Genomic DNA, 20,427 nt, shown 5'->3' with positions numbered 1-20,427 from the left:
TCAGCCCTGTGAAACAAATATTGTATAATATGCCAGGGTTCTTCAGCTATGGCATGTGAGGTCCACTCCCCTGCAAAGTAGCTCCAACCCTGATCAAACTCACCTGCTTGTCATCATCTAGTAATCCTGAAGACCTTGATTCACTTGTTCAGGTGTGTTTGATTAGGATCGGAGCTAAACTCTGCCAGAAAGTGGACCCCGAGGGCCAGAGTTGAGAAACAAAGGCCAAAATCAGTACATTAAAATAGTAGTTTGTCCAAATTTGCAGTATTCATAAAATAGTAGGTGAAAAGTAGCTGGATGACCTACTACTTCCAGCAACATTCCAGCAGAGGTTCAATGGATGCTTTACTATGTAAAGCCCACAGAGAAGAGTCGTGAATGACAGGGAAGAAACCCAACTGATGCCATAAAACACGACAGCACCATTATGTATGGCTATAGTATGTCCAGATTACTTTCATACTACACATATGCATACTTTTTAATGGCCAATAAATTCCTCATCAAATGTAGTATCTCCTCAGCCAGTATGCGATTTTAGATAAGTACAGAGAGGAAAAGACAGCTGAAGGCCCAAACAAGCAGAAGAGGTGCAAACTCTGCCCAAAAGCTGTGCATAGAAAGTTGTAAATCTTGTGTGTGATTTATCCATGTATGCAAAATTCATTCTCACATTATCTTTTGAGAAGTTCAGACTACAACATACTTGATAGTAGCTCTAAATTAGCTCAGAACAAAATGTTGCATCTATTGTAATGGATATACAGTATACAAGGTAAGTAAACAAATACAAATTTTTGATATTTTAAAACATTTATATATCATCAATTCCTTTATTAATTTTATTAACAGCACATATATTTTGAAGAAAACCAATATGACCCATTTATGCATTCTTGTAGGTTTTTTGGTTCATGTATTTAAAGACTATAGAATACCCAAGACGTGTCACTCGTATAGTTTTGAATGGGGAAAAATGCAACGCTCAATATGGCCACTCTATCGAACGAAGCCTCGCCTTTTGAGCAAAAGAGCTAATCGGTAAAGTCAGCACGTCACTGCAGCTGCCATTAGAAGTCCCGGTTGCTATTGATAGTTTTCAGTCACGTGACCGGCTCGAAGACTTGGAGGGCAAAATATCCATAGAACTGCTGCACAAGCGTGTCAATTTGTAATCTGTTTCCCAGCCGCAAATATTTAGATCACCTCTCAAAAGAATAAAACAAAGGTATTTCTGAACAAAATGCAAGTTTTGGCCATTTGCAATCCATATTAAGCACCCGCGGCAATATTTCAATCATAAACAGTGCGACGAAACTTTGTAAAAACACTTAAAGTGCAGGTAATATATTTAAATGGTAATATTAAAAGATCAAATTCAGTATTCACTATATTAATTATGCATAGTTTGCACAGGAAATCAGATGAGGCCGGAATATGAACGCAATCCGCTTAATGGTTCAGTGTTTTCCTTCTAATGGTTTTCTATGGGAAGCCATTTAATGTGAAACTTTGCACATTGTGTTTATATTCTGGCTTCATCCTCTTGCCTGTACAAAATATACATCATCAATAAGGTGTCCACTGAATCTCGCCTTTTAATATCTGCGTTTTCCTACATTATTTCTTGATGCAATCTGCGTAAAAAATAGCTGGCGGTCAGTGGAGCTAAGCTTCGTTTTGCCCTCCAGATGGGCGTTCCTATGAGGGTGTGACGTCACGTGAAATCTGTCAATAGAAACAGTCAGCGCTCTGAGACGTGCACTAGGACTGTGGACTGGCAGGTTTAGCCTGAGAAATAAGCTTTTAATAACACTATGTGAGCAAATTAAACAACATTTATGATACAGTTGTTGTCAGATTTCATTGGTGATCTCAAATATGAAATTTAATCGTAAGCTTGGCGACCAGTTTTGGAGAATTTGATGTTTCCCCATTCAAAGAGATAGGAGCTGCACTTGCATGCCCGAGAGGCTTTTCAAAGATGGCCGTCGTGTGAGATGACTTGCCTTAAAGGTGCCATAGAATGCATTGATACAGTATTTTAAATTGTTCTCTGATATCTACACAGAAGGTATGTGGCTTAGGTAAGGGCAAAAAATCTCCAGAAACGATTTTACATGTCCATTTACAACCCTAGGATTTCTCCCTAGAATGAAACGGTCTGTTATTGGCTTATTTGGCAGGGTCATGAATAATAATGAGCTCTGCTCTGATTGGCTGTTTCACAGTACGGCTCATCAGCAAGAAGGAAGCACAGGGAGGAAAATATATATTTAAATACTTTCTCTCGCAGTTATATCGTCGGGTAATTATACTGTATTATAAAACGCGGGCATCAGGGAGCCGTTATTAATATGCGAGGCAATGAAACTGCTTTTGAACGATCCATCGATCGCGTTATAGTTTCACTTTCAAGAGACGCGATCACACAAACTATGTTTACATTATGGAGCAACAGTACTTACCACACATTTCACAAGATCAGATGCTTGTCAGTGGTGCTCAGGATCTGTAACTCATTCGCCATCATCCTCATCTCTCCTTACTGAGAGTGAAATCTTATGTACTGTAACAGGCTACCGCTAGCAAGGAGCTAACCATGTCCCTTTAGTGGCTCGCGTTATTTGCTTTCTGTGCCTTTCTGAATACAGACACCAACCCATCCCTGCACTTCACACCCCCTGCACGGCCTGGAACATAACATTTATTTGGTTATTTTCGCTGTTGTCCACGCTTGTTTATTTACAATACCTGCAGAGCTTCTGATGGTTCGGCTGGCTTAGAACAAGGGCGGGTTTATGCAAATGTTGGGGGCGTAGTGATCCCGACTGTTGCGTCACAGTCGGTGCTATGTTCTGATTCGCCTGTTTTTCAGTGGTCTTTTTTAATCACGAGATTTACATATGAAGGAGGAAACTGGTGTTTGAGGCTCACTGTATGTCATTTCCATGTACAGAACTGTTATTATTTAAATATGCCAGGGTAAAGACAGTTTTTCATTCTATGGCACCTTTAAAGGGACGTATTCTAGAGACAATTGTGTACTTTTGTCCTTATAATTTAAAAGAAAAATTAAATTGCACTAAATTAACTGATTAAATCAACATCCCCAGTGCCAATTAAAGATGTTGATTCTTTTTTTCTTTGTATAGGTCAGAGTGGTCTGGGTAAATCCACGTTGATGAACACACTTTTTAAATCTAAAGTGAGTCGTAGATCTTTGATGACAACAGAGGAAGAGAGAATTCCCAAGACAATTGAGATCAAGTCCATCAGTCATGGTACAAAGGCCTTCTGAACTAAAACCGAAGCTAACACCTGCTTATCCATTTAAGGAAAAGTCGTATTTTAACACTTCCAACTGTCTCATAAATATAGTTGTCCACTTTGTGTATTCATCTCTTCAAACTCATCTTTTATACAGATATTGAGGAGAAGGGAGTGAGAATGAAGCTGACCGTAATTGACACTCCAGGTTTCGGAGACCAGCTAAACAATGAGAACTGGTCAGTATCAACTTTATTAACTGTTATTCAGCTAATTCTTTGATTACTTTATGGTCTTGTTAGATTTCATGTGTTTCCTGGTGTCTCCCAATCTGTCTGATCTGTTTGTAGCTGGCAGCCCATCATGAAGTTCATTAATGCACAGTACGAACAGTATTTACAGGAAGAGATCAACATCGAAAGGAAGAAGAGGATTCCAGACTCACGAGTCCACTGCTGCATATATTTTATTCCTCCTACTGGACACTGGTGAGAGACACACACACACACACACACACACACACACAAACACATGTTCCTATATTAACTAAATCATCCAAATGCAAAAAAAAAAAAAAGAAAACCTGAACAAAACCGCACATAAGTGCAAAACTTGCACTGGTGTATTAACAGTTGAGTAGGTGGCTAATTACTGTTTACCAGGATGCATTAAGTTGGATTAGGGAAGTCGTGGCCTACTGGTTAGAGAGTCGGACTCGTAATCCAAAGGTTGCGGGTTCAAGTCTCGGGCCGGGATTGTAAGTGGAGGGAGTGAATGTCCAGCGCCCTATCCACCCTCAATACCACGACTGAAGTGCCCTTGAGCAAGGCACCGAACCCCCAACTGCTCCCCGGGTGCCGCAGCATAAATGGCTGCCCACTGCTCCGGGTGTGTGTTCATGGTGTGTGTGTTCACTGCTGTGTGTGTGTGCACGTTGGATGGGTTAAATGCAGAGCACGAATTCTGAGGATGGGTCACCATACTTGGCAGTATGTCACTTCACATTACATTTAAACTTGAACAAATACCAAACATAGGTTTTTGTTATTGTTATTATTCCTTAGATAGTAGGGCCTTGTAGAAATTTGATCTTGATATGGTAATTTAATATATCTTTGGGTGAATCAATACTGTAAGCTGCTCAATGCACTCAGTTGTGAGGTCAGGCTGAAGAATCGTTTGAATAATTGTGAAGAATGATTGGTGTTTTCTCTATGTGTTGTGTTTTGATCACCATTAGAATGATTAGTCTCTTCGCTTCTGTGAAGTATCTTCCATTTCAGTGAGCATATACAAATAGTTTTGGTGTATTTTGGTGTATGTAGACAAACTCTGGAAGTTCTACAGTACATCACTATTATGTAATATTAATTGTCAGCTTAACATAAAATGCAAGCTTATTAAACTCCTCAAATAAACCATCATTTATAAAACCTTCAGTAATATATTTTAGGAAAAGTCCTCAAAGTCTCAGCTTCTGACGTTTCACAGTGTAGACGTAACAAGTGTATTTACACTCATCATTATGATCTGCTTTGGATGATCCAATACTAGAGGTGTAAAAGTGGTACAAAATGTTTTGGACCACCATCTTGGCAATTACATTGGACCACATTAGTAGTATAAAATACTAATCCAACTTAATGCATCCTGGTAAACAGTAATTACTACTCAACTGTCAATCCACCAATGCAAGTTTTGCACTTATGTTTTGTTCAGGTTTTTTATTTGTTTTTGTTTTTTGCATTTGGATGATTTAGTTAATATAGGAACTTGACCAAAATACTTGTGAATTCTGCTTGGCAAACATGTTTGCACATAAAAGAAGTATGTTTAGGAAAAATGGTGCACACATTTTTAAGAAAACAAAATGTATGTAGTTGGTAACGAAATTGGAGACCCTTTCCTCAAAAACCGATCAGAAGTGGTCACACGAGACAAGTTATTACCAAGCATAAACACACCTCTTGTAAAAAAAAAAAAAAAAGCATCTTAATATCAGGTGTAAATAGGATCATATATATCCTTTATCCCTCTCCATTTGTCTGCTATAGTTTTCTAACTTGCTTGCTATAAATGGAAGTCATGCAGACCAGTGTTTGTGTGTGTGTGAGTAGGATGGGGCCAGGGTGAAATTACATTGTGTGGTCCTGTGAGTGTTTTTTGTTTGCATTCTCATTTTCTAGGTATATATGTGTATGTGTCTGCACAGGGCAGAAGAAGGTTGGGGGGTAGAGTTATGTTTTTTTAAAGAGGGTATTTCCTTCCACGAGTGTGTGTTGGTGTGTGCACACTGTTATTAGACACTGTCTCGCAGCTGCTGCATGCTTGTAAGATATCTGAACAGCTGCTTGTCTTACCACATGACAAATAACATGAGTACACACAGACTGTAACTCCTGTGTTTGAAATTTTGTCAGCCCCATTCACCTCAAGAGCATGGGGGAAATATGGGTAGAGCCAAAGGGGCATTGTGCCCATTGGTGATGGTAAACCACTAGCGGAAGGGTTTTAGCTAAACAAAACTTTAAATTGTTTGTTCATGCGTTGCCATCAGCCAGTCAGTGTTCATGGATGTAGCTGTCATATTTCATATTTAATTTGCAGAATGTTAATGTACATATAGCTGTGCATTTTTTCAGTTGGTTGCTGTGCCGTAATTCCACAGTGATGAAGTTCTATGCAAAGTTCTAAAAAATGCAGTCTGAATATATCAGCAGTGGGATGGTCTAGCATGTCAAATTTGATGTTTTTATTTAAGTTTCAAGACTACAATACCACTGTCAGCATTTGGCTCTTTACTTTTAAATCATCATGTTTTCAGAAAAGTAGAAATGAACTATAAACCCTTTAGTTGTTGATCAAGGCCCAGATTCAGATGTCAGCACTGGCTGCAAATTTGCCATGAGGTTCATTCTTCAACATTTCACACAGATCCTTTGAGACCTTGTGGAAACTTTTATAATCTCATTAGTGGATGTCGCACTCTGGTGGCTAGCCATTTCCATGTGGTTTTGTGGGAAACAGAAAGTAAAACAAGAAGTGTCCACCGCAAATGGTGACTCCTTCCTCTATGAAAGAATTATGAGACCCACAAATGGGGGTAGGTGATTAAAATATCAAATTGGCTTTTCCCATGCCAGGGTTTGTGCAAGTTATGTGCATCTGATGATGTATAAAGTTTCCTTTCAAATACACAAGTAAACTGAAGTAAATTACACAAGGAAACAGACCGCCCTAAGTGAAATAGAAATCTGAATTGGAATGTCAGGAAGATGATTTTACTTCAACTCATTTTGTTGGTTAAACAAAATGGGTATACAGATTATTTTCTTAGACCATTGGGGAAATTTGAGTATTATGGGAAAAACTGTGTTCACAATGATCTATAAATATAGTTTAATTTATTGAATGTAATATACTATTTACCTTATTCTGACCTACCAAAGCTTTGTAATTAATACCAACATATACCAACAAATGTTTCTGTAAATAGCCCATATGCAGCGTTTCATAACATGCTCTTTAATGATAATTCAAAATGAAAAATAAAATCTTTTGATTAAAATAAAAAGTAAAATAAAATCTAATGAAATGTTATGAAATATTTATGAATTTATGAAATGTAGCAAATAAATATATAATATGAAAACCTAAGATACAAAAACTCAAAAAAAAAAAAAATCTCAGATTGACTTAGAGGATTTTTCCTCCTTAGTCTTCATATATAATACAAAAATATATAATATCTATAAATGTAATATAGTATATGTAAAACAATGTACAGGTCTGTAAATGCATTGTTTACTATCTCAGTTCAAATTCAAGGATTTGAGTTTTTTCACTTCTGTATGCCACACAGATGCAGCTTCTAATTCAAATGTTGCATACTAGACACATTTCTCTATGTATGTGCTTAAGCATACACAAAGCCACAAATGTGTTTCAGTTTTGGGGACTTACACGTTTTAATATTTTATAATGCACTGTATTGTGTCACTGTGCATGTAATGGTTATATATTCAAATAGGCATGTAATCATCAATGCACATAATTCCTCACAGGGCTTTTTGTGTTATAGCACTCAGTGAAATGTTTAAAGCCCTGTAGCGCTGCAGTCCTCACCATGTCATAGTTTTGTAAGCCCAGATTGTGACATCTTTTTGTCCTGGGGACTAAGAGGCTCTGTGCATGCTCGTTCTAGTTTGTTAAAAAAGGCTAAATGCAGTGTGTCATGTGAGTTGAGTGAACCGGATATCTGGCCATTAAAGAGGTCATTGCTGCTTGTCTGTGCCTTGTGGTTGTGGATGCAGTACACACTCTACAAAGCAGATTTAAATACACATGCCAGCTGGTTGTGTTTTTTAGTATAAGTAATGCAAAGTCACAAGCACTGAAGAAAGTTCAACATATTCTTAAGGGCATAGTTCACCCCAAAATGTACAGTGCATTTAGTTTTATTTTCTTACCCCATGTTGTTCCAAACTATGATTTTCATTCTGCTACAGACCACATTTTAATTTTTATTTATTTTGTTTTTTCCTTTTCATACTTTTCAGCTATAATCTGCTTTTGAGATCCGCATAAGAAAATAAGAACGATATTAGGGTAAATAAATAATGACATGTATTTTTTTTTTTTCCATTTTTAACCCTTTTACTTTCTCCAATAATAAATAAATTATCCATATTGGTCAGCCATTCGATGCCTTGATTATTTGTGCTGCTCATACGATATTCGAACGTGATACTTAAGTTTGAAGCAACTATTACACCATGTTGTTTTAAATGTAATTGAATAGAGACCATTCTATTTAACACTTTACTTGGTTTTTAATTCATCCACTTTGGGTCTTACTGTATTGCTGCCTTCTCTGTTTTAGTTTGCGGCCAATTGACATTGAGTTTATGAGACACCTAAGTAAAGTGGTGAACATCGTTCCTGTTATCGCCAAGGCAGACACACTCACCCTGGAGGAGAGAAACTTCTTCAAACAGAAGGTATTTATCTCTCAGCTTGTAGATAATGAATCTCTTCCAACCATATGATGGAAGCTTTTATTAAAATTTTTGATTCCTCACCTTGTAAAATTCTTTTTCATTTTTTTGTCTGTATCAGTCACCCAAGGTCATAATAGAATGACATAAAGAATTTATTTGAGAGCATCTGGCATGTTTTCCATTAATTTGAATAAAGTTTGCCTCACTCATCCAGAGGCTACACCAGTTGAACAATGATTTATTTTTCAAGTATTTAACCTCAATACAAACTGCCATCACACAATGTCTGTGGGAATCGCCTTCCTGATGGTGTGAATTGGTGCAAAACTGTTCCTTTATGGGCATTTCTTAAACTTCTGTAACCGTAACAGACTAAGCATGTGTAAATATTTGATACAATACTGCTCCAGTCCTAGCTGCTGATAGGTTGCTAGTGTTCTAGCATTTTGAAATACGTAATGGTTCAGTCACATTTGCCATTGTTCAACAAATTTTTGTGGGTGAAATCTTTTCTTTGAAAGTGACTTCTGTGAGCTGTGCTTCATGCATTACTTTTGATAGTAATTTCTATAACCACCCATAATTTGTAGAATCAATATTGGAAAATATCTAAATTACTGCTTGGACATTCTTAATTATGTAGGGAAAGTCTTGGATCTGGTTGAGTAATTTTATGTTGAATCTTTTTCGGGTTCACGGGTCGGTGAGGCACTTTGTGTTTTATTTGACCTCAAGTTAAGTTGTAACTTGGCAGAACTTCACAGGATGGTAGAGGCGGTTCACAGGATAGATCCAGCAGTGGGCAGCTGGAGTTGGTACATGGAGGTTTGCCTTAAAAAACCAGCAAAAAACATGTGAACCGATGACTTATCCCTTTAATGTACAGCAATAACAGGCTTTCCACCAGTAAGAAGAAATCATAATTGAATTGAATAGTGATTGAAGTACGGTGCCCGGGAGAGGCCATCTTCGGGTTCACTTAGTTTTGTCGTGGCCACAAGATATTAATTTGTGGGAACGTCATATTAACTTGTGGCAACGTGATATTTTGTCGTGGCCACGAGATCATTTTGTCGAGGTAACGACATCCTTATGTCGTGGCCTCGAGATGCTATGTTGAGGGAACGACATCCATTTCTTGTGGCCACGACTTCTTATGTTGAGGGAATGACATATTTTTCTCATGGCCATGAGTTTAATGTATAAACAAACCTATGTGACCATAGCAACCCGGGATTATCAGGGATTCATTAATATTTTATTTAGAATTAAGATATTATTATATTATTAAAAACATTATTACATAATTAAATTATTATATTGACCATAGGCTAACGGACTGTAGGCAATTGCACGCGATGTAACCAGCGTTCAAATTAAGTTTATCACAAATAGGCTAAATGTTACATAAAGTGCATAAAATAAAATAGACATACAAGAAAACATTTTTATCCATCCCACTGTCTTGCTAGCTGTGTGTGTCCATTAACTGATCGTCTTTTCCGTAATATTTGTATATTATTATTAGCTATTATTATCATCATTATTATTATTATTATTAGCCTATTATTATATTTTTATATTAGTTTTTCCCTTCATTTCGATCTCTTTACATAACGTTCTGACCAGTTTTATAAATAAGTCTACTGTAAATGCTGGACATAAAGCTTTGATTATGCTGACTGGAATTTATAGCCTATTGGAAATGCAGTTTAAAGGTTGAATTTAACTTTTTTTTTTTTTTTCTGCAAATTAATAATTATTAATAATATAGCCTAGTGTTTCGTTGAGGAATCATTCACGTTGTTTCATTTGTAAATGAAAACACAACACGCTCATTTATCATCTTGCATGGGCATAAATAGCCTACAATCATAAAGTATTGCCATAATTGTCAGGCGTTTACAGTATTTGTAAAATATATGGTAGCAAATAGCATAATTTTACAGAACGTTACTTGAAAGGGGAAATAATAAAATATTATATTTATATGAAATAAATATAAAAATATAGCCCTAACAAGTTAATATAACCTAATAATAATAATAATAATATCCAAATATTAAATGAAATGTTAATAAAAATGTTTTATCCATCTCTGATAATACCGGGTTGCTATGGTCATGTAGTCATATGGCTATGTCATGTTTACGAATTAAACTCGTGGCCACGACAAAAATATGTTGTTCCCTCAACATAGCATCTCGAGGCCACACATAAGGATGTCGTTACCTCGACAAAACGATCTCGTGGCCACAACATAATATCATGTTCCCACGAGTTAATATGACGCTCCCACGAATTAATATCTCGTGGCCACGACAAAACTAAGTGAACCCGAAGACGGCCTCTCCCGGGTACCGTATTGAAGAGATTCAGCTGAATGGTTTATTTGTTGTATTACTTCATGCTTTTATTGCTGACTATGTTTGCATTGTGCTCTTGTAGTTGGTGAAGGCATCTTCTCATACTTCTCCTCGCATAACGTCTATTGATTTTGCCTATCTAAATGCTGCCAGAGGAAACTCAGTGGGTGTCAAGGCTACTGTTTCCTCCTAACATTTGCTTCACCTGCCAAACAGAACAAACCCCAGGCTCTAGAAGCTCTTCGGGGCTTGTACATAACTGTTATGTTTGGCTGTGTGGTCAGTGCACAATCCTTAGATCCTTTTCCTCCACCCCACAAGGTCTTTGACATGACAGGAGAGTAGGGTGACACTATTTTCAACCTTGAGAACATTGAGGTGGACTTGCTGAATTTGTCTGGTTTATTTCCTTTAATGTTTAATGACATCAACCACATGGAAGCAGAGAATCAAAACAAACACCGGCTCAGAGTGGATTCAGTGAGGGGTGTAGTTTTGATTCGTCATCATTCATTAAAGCATCCCGCTGGCTAAAAGCTCTCTCACTGTATTCTTTGCATTATGCTCCCAATGGCCAGTTTAAATGCCACTGCCAGTGGTCTGAACTCATGTGGGTAGCGATTATTCAATCTGACATCTGAAAATATGAAATAGATACACCTAAAAATGAAATAGATTCTGTCATCCTTCTAGTTCCCAACTTATGACTTACTGTTTGCCGTGGAACAGAAAAGGAAACATTTTGAAGAAAGTAATGGCTGCTCATTTGCATATGATGAAATTAACAGTTTGTTGAGTTGCAAAATAACTAAAAAACAAACAAATTGCCATTCACATTCATTTATGGAAAAGGTCTAAATGGTTCATTTACAAATAGGACTAATTCATTATCAAACTCACTGTGACATTTTTGTCTGTACATAACACAACTTACAGTATAGCTTCTGATTATTTGAAATATATAGAGTTGAATGGACAATTTTTAAGATGCTTTTCCAACGTTTTTAAGCTTGAAAGCTCCAGTCTCCATTAATTGCATGGAAAAAGGCAACCAGTGCATTCTCTAATATATTCTGTGTTTGATAAAAGCAAGTCAGTCATGCAGTTTAGTAAGAATTATTATTTTTTTAAATGACCCAATGTTCTGTGGACGCACACTCATGCTTTTTCAAAGATGAACAAGGAACTAAACACTGTTTATTGTTTTTTTTCTGGTGTGTGTGTTTGCACAGATAAGAGAGGACTTGCGAGCAAATGAAATCGACATCTATCCACAAAAGGAGTTTGATGAGGATGCAGAGGACAGAATTATTAATGAGAAGATCAGGGTATGTCCACTTGTCACTTTTTATCTCTATAACTCAATCACTGCTATTGTGATATAAGTTAAAAAGAGATTGTTTATGACCGTGTCTTCTGTTTCTTCCTGACTGTATATTGTAATTCCAAGTCTTACTTTTGTATCTTGAAGGTTTTCGTGTGATCTCTGTTTTAGGAGATGATCCCATTTGCTGTGGTGGGAAGTGATCAAGAATATCAGGTCAACGGAAAAAGACTTCTGGGCAGGAAAACAAGATGGGGGACAGTAGAAGGTAGTGCACACACAAACATCCAGCCTCTCTCACAACACTTTCCTTCAATCTTACTTTTTCTTGCCCAAAATCACATCTGCACATCCTCTCTGGCAGTGAGCTTTGTTGTTGGATTGGTGTCCTGTGTTTTTTTTACTTCATTTACAACATTTAGTTGCGTGTAAAGAATGTACTTGTTTCCACATCATTCTACATTGCTTTGATTGTTTTACTGTATTTAAACAGATTTTCAAGATTTAAACAGCTAAACTAAGCTTTTAAAGGAACACTCCACTTGTTTTGGAAATAGGCTCATTTTACAACTCCCCAAGAGTTAAACAGTTGAGTTTTACCATTTTTTAATCCATTCAGCTGTTCTCCGGGTCTGGCGGTAGCATTTTTAGCTTAGCTTAGCATAGATCATTGAATCTGATTAGACCATTAGCATCTCGCTCAAAAATGACCAAAGAGTTTCTAAGACTCATGTACTAAGACTGATGGAAAATGAAAAGTTGTGATTTTCTAGGCCGATATGGCTAGGAACTACTCTTATTCCAGCGTAATAATCAAGGAACTTTGCTACCGTACCATGGGTGCAGCAGGCGCAATGATAATACGCAGCTCTTTAAAGTAGTCCCCAGCTAGGTATAGGTGTATCGAAACTCTGGTCATTTTTGAGCGAGATGCTAATGGTCTTGCTAATGAGATTGGCTGAATAGATTTGAAAACGGTAAAACTCAACTGTTTAACACTTGGGGAGTTGAAAAATGAGCCTATTTCCAAAATAAGTGGAGTGTTCCTTTAAAAGAGCGACGTCACATTACTGTGATGGACTCTACAGGACATCATGGAATTAACGCGTTTAACTGTTTAATGCAGTTATGTTTTTCATGTTGTTAACACTTTTTTAAAATAAAAATAGAAAAAAGTATTTCATTCTGTTCTTTGATATTTAAAATTTTATAATAAAAAATGATTTAACTAAATATTTTAAATATTATTATTATTATTATAGATTTTTTACAATTTAATTTTAATGCAGTTTAGGAAATATCAATTCTTTTCAAATTTGAAAAGTGTTTATTTTATAGCAGATTCAACCTTGACATTTGTTTGTCTTGAGACATGATGTGAAAGGAACAGGATGGAACTAAATTAAAAAAGTTAATTGCAAAATATATTGTTGTATAATTAAAGTAATTCCTAAACTTAAAGCCCTAATACACAAATTTGCATATATATCTGGTGTTTTTGCCTACAGTATGGGACACCCAACAGGAACAGAGAGCATAAGGGATAAATCAATGTACCAATGAGAATGCAAACCACTACTCCTCATAGAAAGTCTGTGGCCAATATTAATATGAAAACTCAACAAAACTCATGGACAGGAGGGTGGTAGGAGTTTATTGGAGTTTATTGGTTATAGGTAGAACCAATCTAATAGCATTAATCTGTGAAGAGTGTTGACAGATTGTCAATAGAAGTACTAATGTTCACCCTTACATGTTAGTGTTTAACTGCCACTAATCAACAAAATAAAAATAAAAATAGTTTGATTGGTTTGGCTATGATAATTTGTGACACTCAAATGGAACAAGTTCGAATTAGATTTAATTTCATTTTATTAATGCAATTGCTCACTCTCACTGTGGCCTATTTTAATTGTGATGTTACTGAAAGAATCATTTTGCTGCTCAAATACTCAATGTTGTCTGATACAGTACTGCCATCTAGTGGCAATAAGACGCTACCACACCTCAAGCACAATAACAAATACAGTATACAAACAGACAGTGACAGACTATTTATACAATAATTTTTTATGGCAAAATTACTCTCTAAAACCACATTATCATCTTTTTTATTATTTTTGCAGTTGAGAACACCGCACACTGCGAGTTTGCCTACTTGCGGGACCTGCTCATCAGGTATTCAACAATTCAGCATTTACATTTCAGAGAGTGTTTGTATAAAAAAACTGCAGTTTATTTGTTAATAAATACACTCACCAGCCACTTTATTAGGTACACCTGTTCAATTGCTTGGTAACACAAATTGCTAATCAGCCAATCACATGGCAGCAACTCATGCAAAAACAATGCATTTAGGCATCTAGATGTGGTGAAGACTACCTGCTGAAGTTCAAACCGAGCATCAGAATGGGGAAGAAAGGGGATTTAAGTAACTTTGAACGTGGAATGGTTGTTGGTGCCAGACGGGCTGGTCTGAGTATTTCAAAAACTGCTGATCTACTGGGATTTTCACGCACAACCATCTCTAGGGTTTACAGAGAAAAATATAAAATATCCAGTGAGCGGCAGTTGTGTGGACGAAAAGGCCTTGTTGATGTCAGAGGTCAGAGGAGAATGGGCAGACTGGTTAGAGATGATAGAAAGGCAACAGTAACTCAAATAACCAATCGTTACAACCAAGGTATGCAGAATACCATCTCTGAACGCACAACATGTCAAACCCTGAAGCAGATGGGCTATAGCAGCAGAAGACCACACCAGGTGCCGCTCCTGTCAGCTAAGAACAGGAAACGGAGGCTACAATTCGCACAGGCTCACCAAAATTGGACAATAGAAGATTGGAAAAACGTTGCCTGGCCTGACGAGTCTCGATTCCTGCTGCGACATTCAGATGGTAGGGTCAGAATTTGGCGTAAAGAACATGAAAGCATGGGTCCATCCTGCCTTGTCTCAACGGTTCAGGCTGGTGGTGGTGGTGTAATGGTGTGGGGGATATTTTCTTGGCACACTTTGGGCCCCTTAGTACAAATTGAGCATCGTTTAAACGCCACAGCCTACCTGAGTATTGTTGCTGACCATGTCCATCCCTTTATGACTACAGTATACCCATCTTCTGATGGCTACTTCCAGCAGGATAATGCACCATGTCACAAAGCTCAAATCATCTCAGACTGGTTTCTTGAACATGACAATGAGTTCACTTTACTCAAATGGCCTCCACAGTCACCAGATCTCAATCCAATAGAGCACCTTTGGGATGTGGTGGAACGGGAGATTAATATCATGGATGTGCAGCCGACAAATCTGCAGCAACTGCGTGATGCTATCATGTATGTTTTCAACACCTTGTTGAATCTATGCCACGAAGAATTAAAGCAGTTCTGAAGGCAAAAGGGGTCCAACCCGGTACTAGCAAGGTGTACCTAATAAAGTGGCCAGTGAGTGTATATTTTAATATAAGTGTTCTCTCTCTGTCTGTTTTCTAGAACTCATATGCAGAACATCAAAGATATCACAAGCAGCATCCATTACGAGATGTACCGCATACGCAGACTCAATGAGAATAACACACAACCAAATGGGCAGCCAGCAATCCACACTAATGGTGTACCTGAGCATGAAGTCCTCTCCCATGAGATGTAGATGTCTGTCTGACCATTCATCCATCCACTCATCCATCAATCAGTCCGTCCATCTTTTTTTTCCTTCAGTCCCTCAATTTTCAATAGTCTCTTCCTCTGTTCATTCTAACTGGCTGTGTCTGTTGACTATTGTTTTTTTAACACCAAAAAATATTTCTGATCTGTGGAAAATGAATCTTTAAGCGTGTAGCAAAATGTGATGTTCTGTAATGAGTTTTATTAAAGATGTTACAATGTTTTGTTTTTTGTTTTTTTTGGGGGGGGGTTATGTTTTCATTTATGTTAACAGCTTAGAGCTCTGAAAAATGACATCTGTCAGAAGTTCAACATACCATATGCTTAAAGCTCTCTCATGTAATCATTACAAATAAGTGGTTCAATTGCAATTTGGACAATATCATACTTCATGGCTACTGGGTATAAAAATGAGGGTCTTTAGAGCATAAAAATACAAATAAATCATATTTTTTGTTATTTTAAAATATAACGAAACAAAGACAAGGAAGGAAAAGGATCTATAGTATATTACAGGACTTCTGACTGTGTAGTCACACACTTTTAGGCAAGAGATTTGATCTTGATTAAAGTGTTGTAATAGTAACATTTTAGCTGATTACAAACAATGCAGTTCTATTATATCCCCCTTTTTGTAGTGAATTTGACCTGTGTGGTATCTTTACTGATTTGTAAAATTCACATGTACTTTGTGCCATGTTTGCATTTTTTTTTTTTTTTTTCAAGTATTGTTCATTTTTGTCATAGTAATTATTGTTGTGCTTTTTAATTGTAAAGGCCTTGACATACTTATGTGACATTAAATGTTTTATTTGTAAATGGTTATGTATTTATATACAGCATCATGTCACCCAAATGTTATAGTGTGGACTGTGTCGGTCAAATGATTTCAAGAATAGTACCACAGTCACCCAAAGCACCTGTACTTAACTTTTTTTTGCAACTGTCAGTATTTAGTAAAGCAAGTCTCTGAGCCATTCTGTTCTTTATCTATATTCTATAATATACATGTGACCATGATTTAATAATAGATGTATTTTATGTTGTCAGTGGAAAATCATGCAGTTGACCCCCAAACGTTTTTGGACACTTAAGCCACACTTGTGCATGGATGTCTTTACATTATATACAGTAGCAAAATATTAAAAAAAGTTTGCTAATTTATAAAGGGTTTTTTTCCCCCTTGAATAAAGTGTTACAACAGTTATAAAACGTTAATGGAGCATGTTATTGCAATGAACTAATATATACAGTTGGGCAAAAAAGTATTTAGTCAGCCACCAATTGTGCAAGTTCTCCCACTTAAAAAGATAAGAGAGGCCTGTAATTTTCATCATAGGTACACTTCAACTATGAGAGACAGAATGAGGGGAAAGAATCCAGGAAATCACATTGTCTGATTTTTAAAGAATTTTTCAAATTATGGTGGAAAATAAGTATTTGGTCAATAACAAAAGTTAATCTCAATACTTTGTTATATACCCTTTGTTGGCAATGACAGAGGTCAAAAGTCTTCACAAGGTTTTCACACACTGTTGCTGGTATTTTGGCCCATTCCTCCATGCAGATCTCCTCTAGAGCAGTGATGTTTTGGGGCTGTCGCTGGGCAACACAGACTTTCAACTCCCTCCAAAGATTTTCTATGGGGTTGAGATCTGGAGACTGGCTAGGCCACTCCAGGACCTTGAAATGCTTCTTACGAAGCCACTCCTTCGTTGCCCGGGCGGTGTGTTTGGGATCATTGTCATGCTGAAAGACCCAGCCACGTTTCATCTTCAATGCCCTTGCTGATGGAAGGAGGTTTTCGCTCAAAATCTCACGATACATGGCCCCATTCATTCTTTCCTTTACACGGATCAGTCGCCTGGTCCCTTTGCAGAAAAACAGCCCCAAAGCATGATGTTTCCACCCCCATGCTTCACAGTAGGTATGGTGTTCTTTGGATGCAACTCAGCATTATTTCTCCTCCAAACACGACGAGTTGAGTTTTTACCAAAAAGTTCTATTTTGGTTTCATCTGACCATATGACATTCTCCAAATCCTCTTCTGGATCATCCAAATGCTCTCTAGCAAACTTCAGACGGGCCCGGACATGTACTGGCTTAAGCAGGGGGACACGTCTGGCACTGCAGGATTTGAGTCCCTGGCGGCGTAGTGTATTACTGATGGTAGCCTTTGTTACTTTGGTCCCAGCTCTCTGCAGGTCATTCACTAGGTCCCCCCGTGTGGTTCTGGGATTTTTGCTCACCGTTCTTGTGATCATTTTGACCCCACGGGGTGAGATCTTGCGTTGAGCCCCAGATCGAGGGAGATTATCAGTGGTTTTGTATGTCTTCCATTTTCTAAAATGGAAGACATACAAAACTAAGGGGGAAGTCGTGGCCTAATGGTTAGAGAGTAGGACTTGTAATCCGAAGGTTGCGGGTTCGAGTCTCCGGCCGGCAGGAATTGTAGGTGGGGGGAGTGATTGTCCAGCGCTCTCTCCACCCTCAATACCACGACTGAGGTGCCCTTGAGCAAGGCACCGAACCCCCAACTGCTCCCCGGGCGCTGCAGCATAAAATGGCTGCCCACTGCTCCGGGTGTGTGTTCACGGTGTGTGTGTGTTCACTGCTGTGTGTGTGCACGTTGGATGGGTTAAATGCAGAGCACGAATTCCGAGTATGGGTCACCATACTTGGCTGAATGTCACTTCACTTCACTAATAATTGCTCCCACAGTTGATTTCTTCACACCAAGCTGCTTGCCTATTGCAGATTCAGTCTTCCCAGCCTGGTGCAGGTCTACAATTTTGTTTCTGGTGTCCTTCGACAGCTCTTTGGTCTTGGCCATAGTGGAGTTTGGCGTGTGACTGTTTGAGGTTGTGGACAGGTGTCTTTTTATAACGAGTTCAAACAGGTGTCATTAATACAGGTAACGAGTGGAGGACAGAGAAGCCTCTTAAAGAAGAAGTTACAGGTCTGTGAGTGCCAGAAATCCTGCTTGTTTGTAGGTGAACAAATACTTATTTTACCGAGGAATTTACTAATTAATTCATTAAAAATCCTACAATGTGATTTCCTGGATTCTTTCCCCCCATTCTGTCTCTCATAGTTGAAGTGTACCTATGATGAAAATTACAGGCCTCTCTCATCTTTTTAAGTGGGAGAACTTGCACAATTGGTGGCTGACTAAATAATTTTTTGCCCAACTGTATGTGAACAAGAGGGGAGCAGTTATTATACATTCACTAAATCTAACCTTGATATCTGTAAGTTAAAAGTAATTACAAAAATACGTAAGAAATGTGAAGTTTTGCCATTGCAATTTAGTTTAATTTGGGGGATTTGACAGGTCATACATTTTTTATGTGTGACTGAAGTGTCCAAAATTGTAAAAATATTTTCTGGGCTAGCATTTGAACAATATGGGAGAAGTTGAGTAATATATGCTAGCCAGTTGAGACGATATGAGACGAATAATATGAGACGAATGCTAATCATTTTTCGATTTAAAGGAAAGGTTATGATCATGTGGACGCCATTTATATCTTAGCCTATTCACAGATGACTGTCACTTATTTTTCTTATGTACAGTTGTTATTTTTTGTTTTTAACCAAAAGATTACGCATACTGCTTAAAAAATGCAGACACTTTTGATTCTAGTCTTAGGTTCCACAGTCCCACCCATTGCTGCCTAATGATTTGCATAACAATTGAAAAATGACATGGCTGTCTCAATCCTGACATGTCCGAAAATTCTTGGTGTCAATCGTGTTGTTTTGTAGCAATAATAAATGGAAACCACATCCTAATCTCATAGAATTATAATGTTCTATTCAACCCATATTGAGCAATGGCATGTCCCAAATGGCCAGAATTATTACTAAAATAGATTATTTTATGAATATTGTACACCCATTGTATTTTGTTGTAGTATAAGGTAAGATTTATCTTATTATTGTAGATTTGGAAAAAAAATAAAGATTGCAATTTTTTATTGTCGTCTAATTGTGTATCTGATTATATCCTATTGAATTAAGAAACACGTTTTCAGGCACTTTGGGTTGTAGGGGAAATTACATATTATAGCTACACTAAGATACTGCTGGGCTTGTGATTTGTTCTGCATATCATCAAATGTTGATGTAAGTTTATGAATCAGAAGGTAATATGTTCCTTATAAGGTCTCTGATGTTATGATCATGAGGAAATTATGCTAAACTCAATATAAAAATACTATAGTAAAAAGATCATCTTTAAAACAAAGAGATGAAACAGACCATATTATGTACAGAAGCCTAATGAAAAAGGGAAACATTTATTCAGCACTTTATTTATCCAGCTATGGAAATAATCAAAATGTCATTTCACCAGGTGCCTCCAGCAGAGAGAGAGAAATTGATAGTAAATTAAGTAATTTGTACCCTTGGGCATGTGTGTATTTTCAGCATGTTACAAGAAAGTGGAAAATAAGTAATTAAAAGGTTATTTCAATAGTGGCTGGCAATACTTTTGAGATTGCATATTTCGTATTTATATTGTATAACCCGAATTCCGGAAATGTTGGGACGTTTTTTTTATTTGAATAAAATGAAAACTAAAAGAATTTCAAATCGCATGAGCCAATATTTTATTCACAATAGAACATAGATAACAAATGTTTAAGCTGATACATTTTACAATTTTATGCACAAAATGAGCTTTTGATGATATGTACCGTAGATGGTGAGATTTGCAAAGCCTTTGCATTTTGACGTTGAGGAACGTTGTTATTAAACTATTCCACAATCTTTTTACGCACTCTTTCACCTTAGTTGTTTGG

General features: G+C 37.2%; 1 protein-coding gene across 4 annotated transcripts in view; it reads left to right on the top strand.

The window, feature by feature from the left end:
• septin9b (septin 9b) overlaps positions 1-19,600 on the top strand; it is a 78,522-nt gene extending 58,922 nt beyond the window's left edge. For 2 of the 4 annotated variants that reach the window (XM_079431191.1, XM_079431193.1), the window contains 8 exons: positions 3,159-3,287; positions 3,431-3,512; positions 3,624-3,761; positions 8,156-8,273; positions 11,872-11,967; positions 12,135-12,231; positions 14,090-14,141; positions 15,452-16,838. In XM_079431191.1, coding sequence (XP_079287317.1) covers positions 3,159-3,287; positions 3,431-3,512; positions 3,624-3,761; positions 8,156-8,273; positions 11,872-11,967; positions 12,135-12,231; positions 14,090-14,141; positions 15,452-15,608 — 869 coding nt within the window. In that variant the 3' untranslated portion in view covers positions 15,609-16,838. Of the gene's footprint in view, positions 1-3,158; positions 3,288-3,430; positions 3,513-3,623; positions 3,762-8,155; positions 8,274-11,871; positions 11,968-12,134; positions 12,232-14,089; positions 14,142-15,451; positions 16,915-18,745 lie in introns of those variants that run through there. The other 2 variants (XR_013784963.1, XM_079431192.1) reach the window with 2 other exon arrangements.
• Positions 19,601-20,427: the final 827 nt, after the last annotated feature.

This window comes from Barbus barbus (genome assembly GCF_936440315.1).
Source record: "Barbus barbus genome assembly, chromosome: 13".
In the NCBI taxonomy this organism is placed as follows: Eukaryota; Metazoa; Chordata; class Actinopteri; order Cypriniformes; family Cyprinidae; genus Barbus; species Barbus barbus.
The sequence above is the reverse complement of the archived record's forward strand: the minus strand, read 5'-3'. Positions and strand labels throughout refer to the sequence as shown.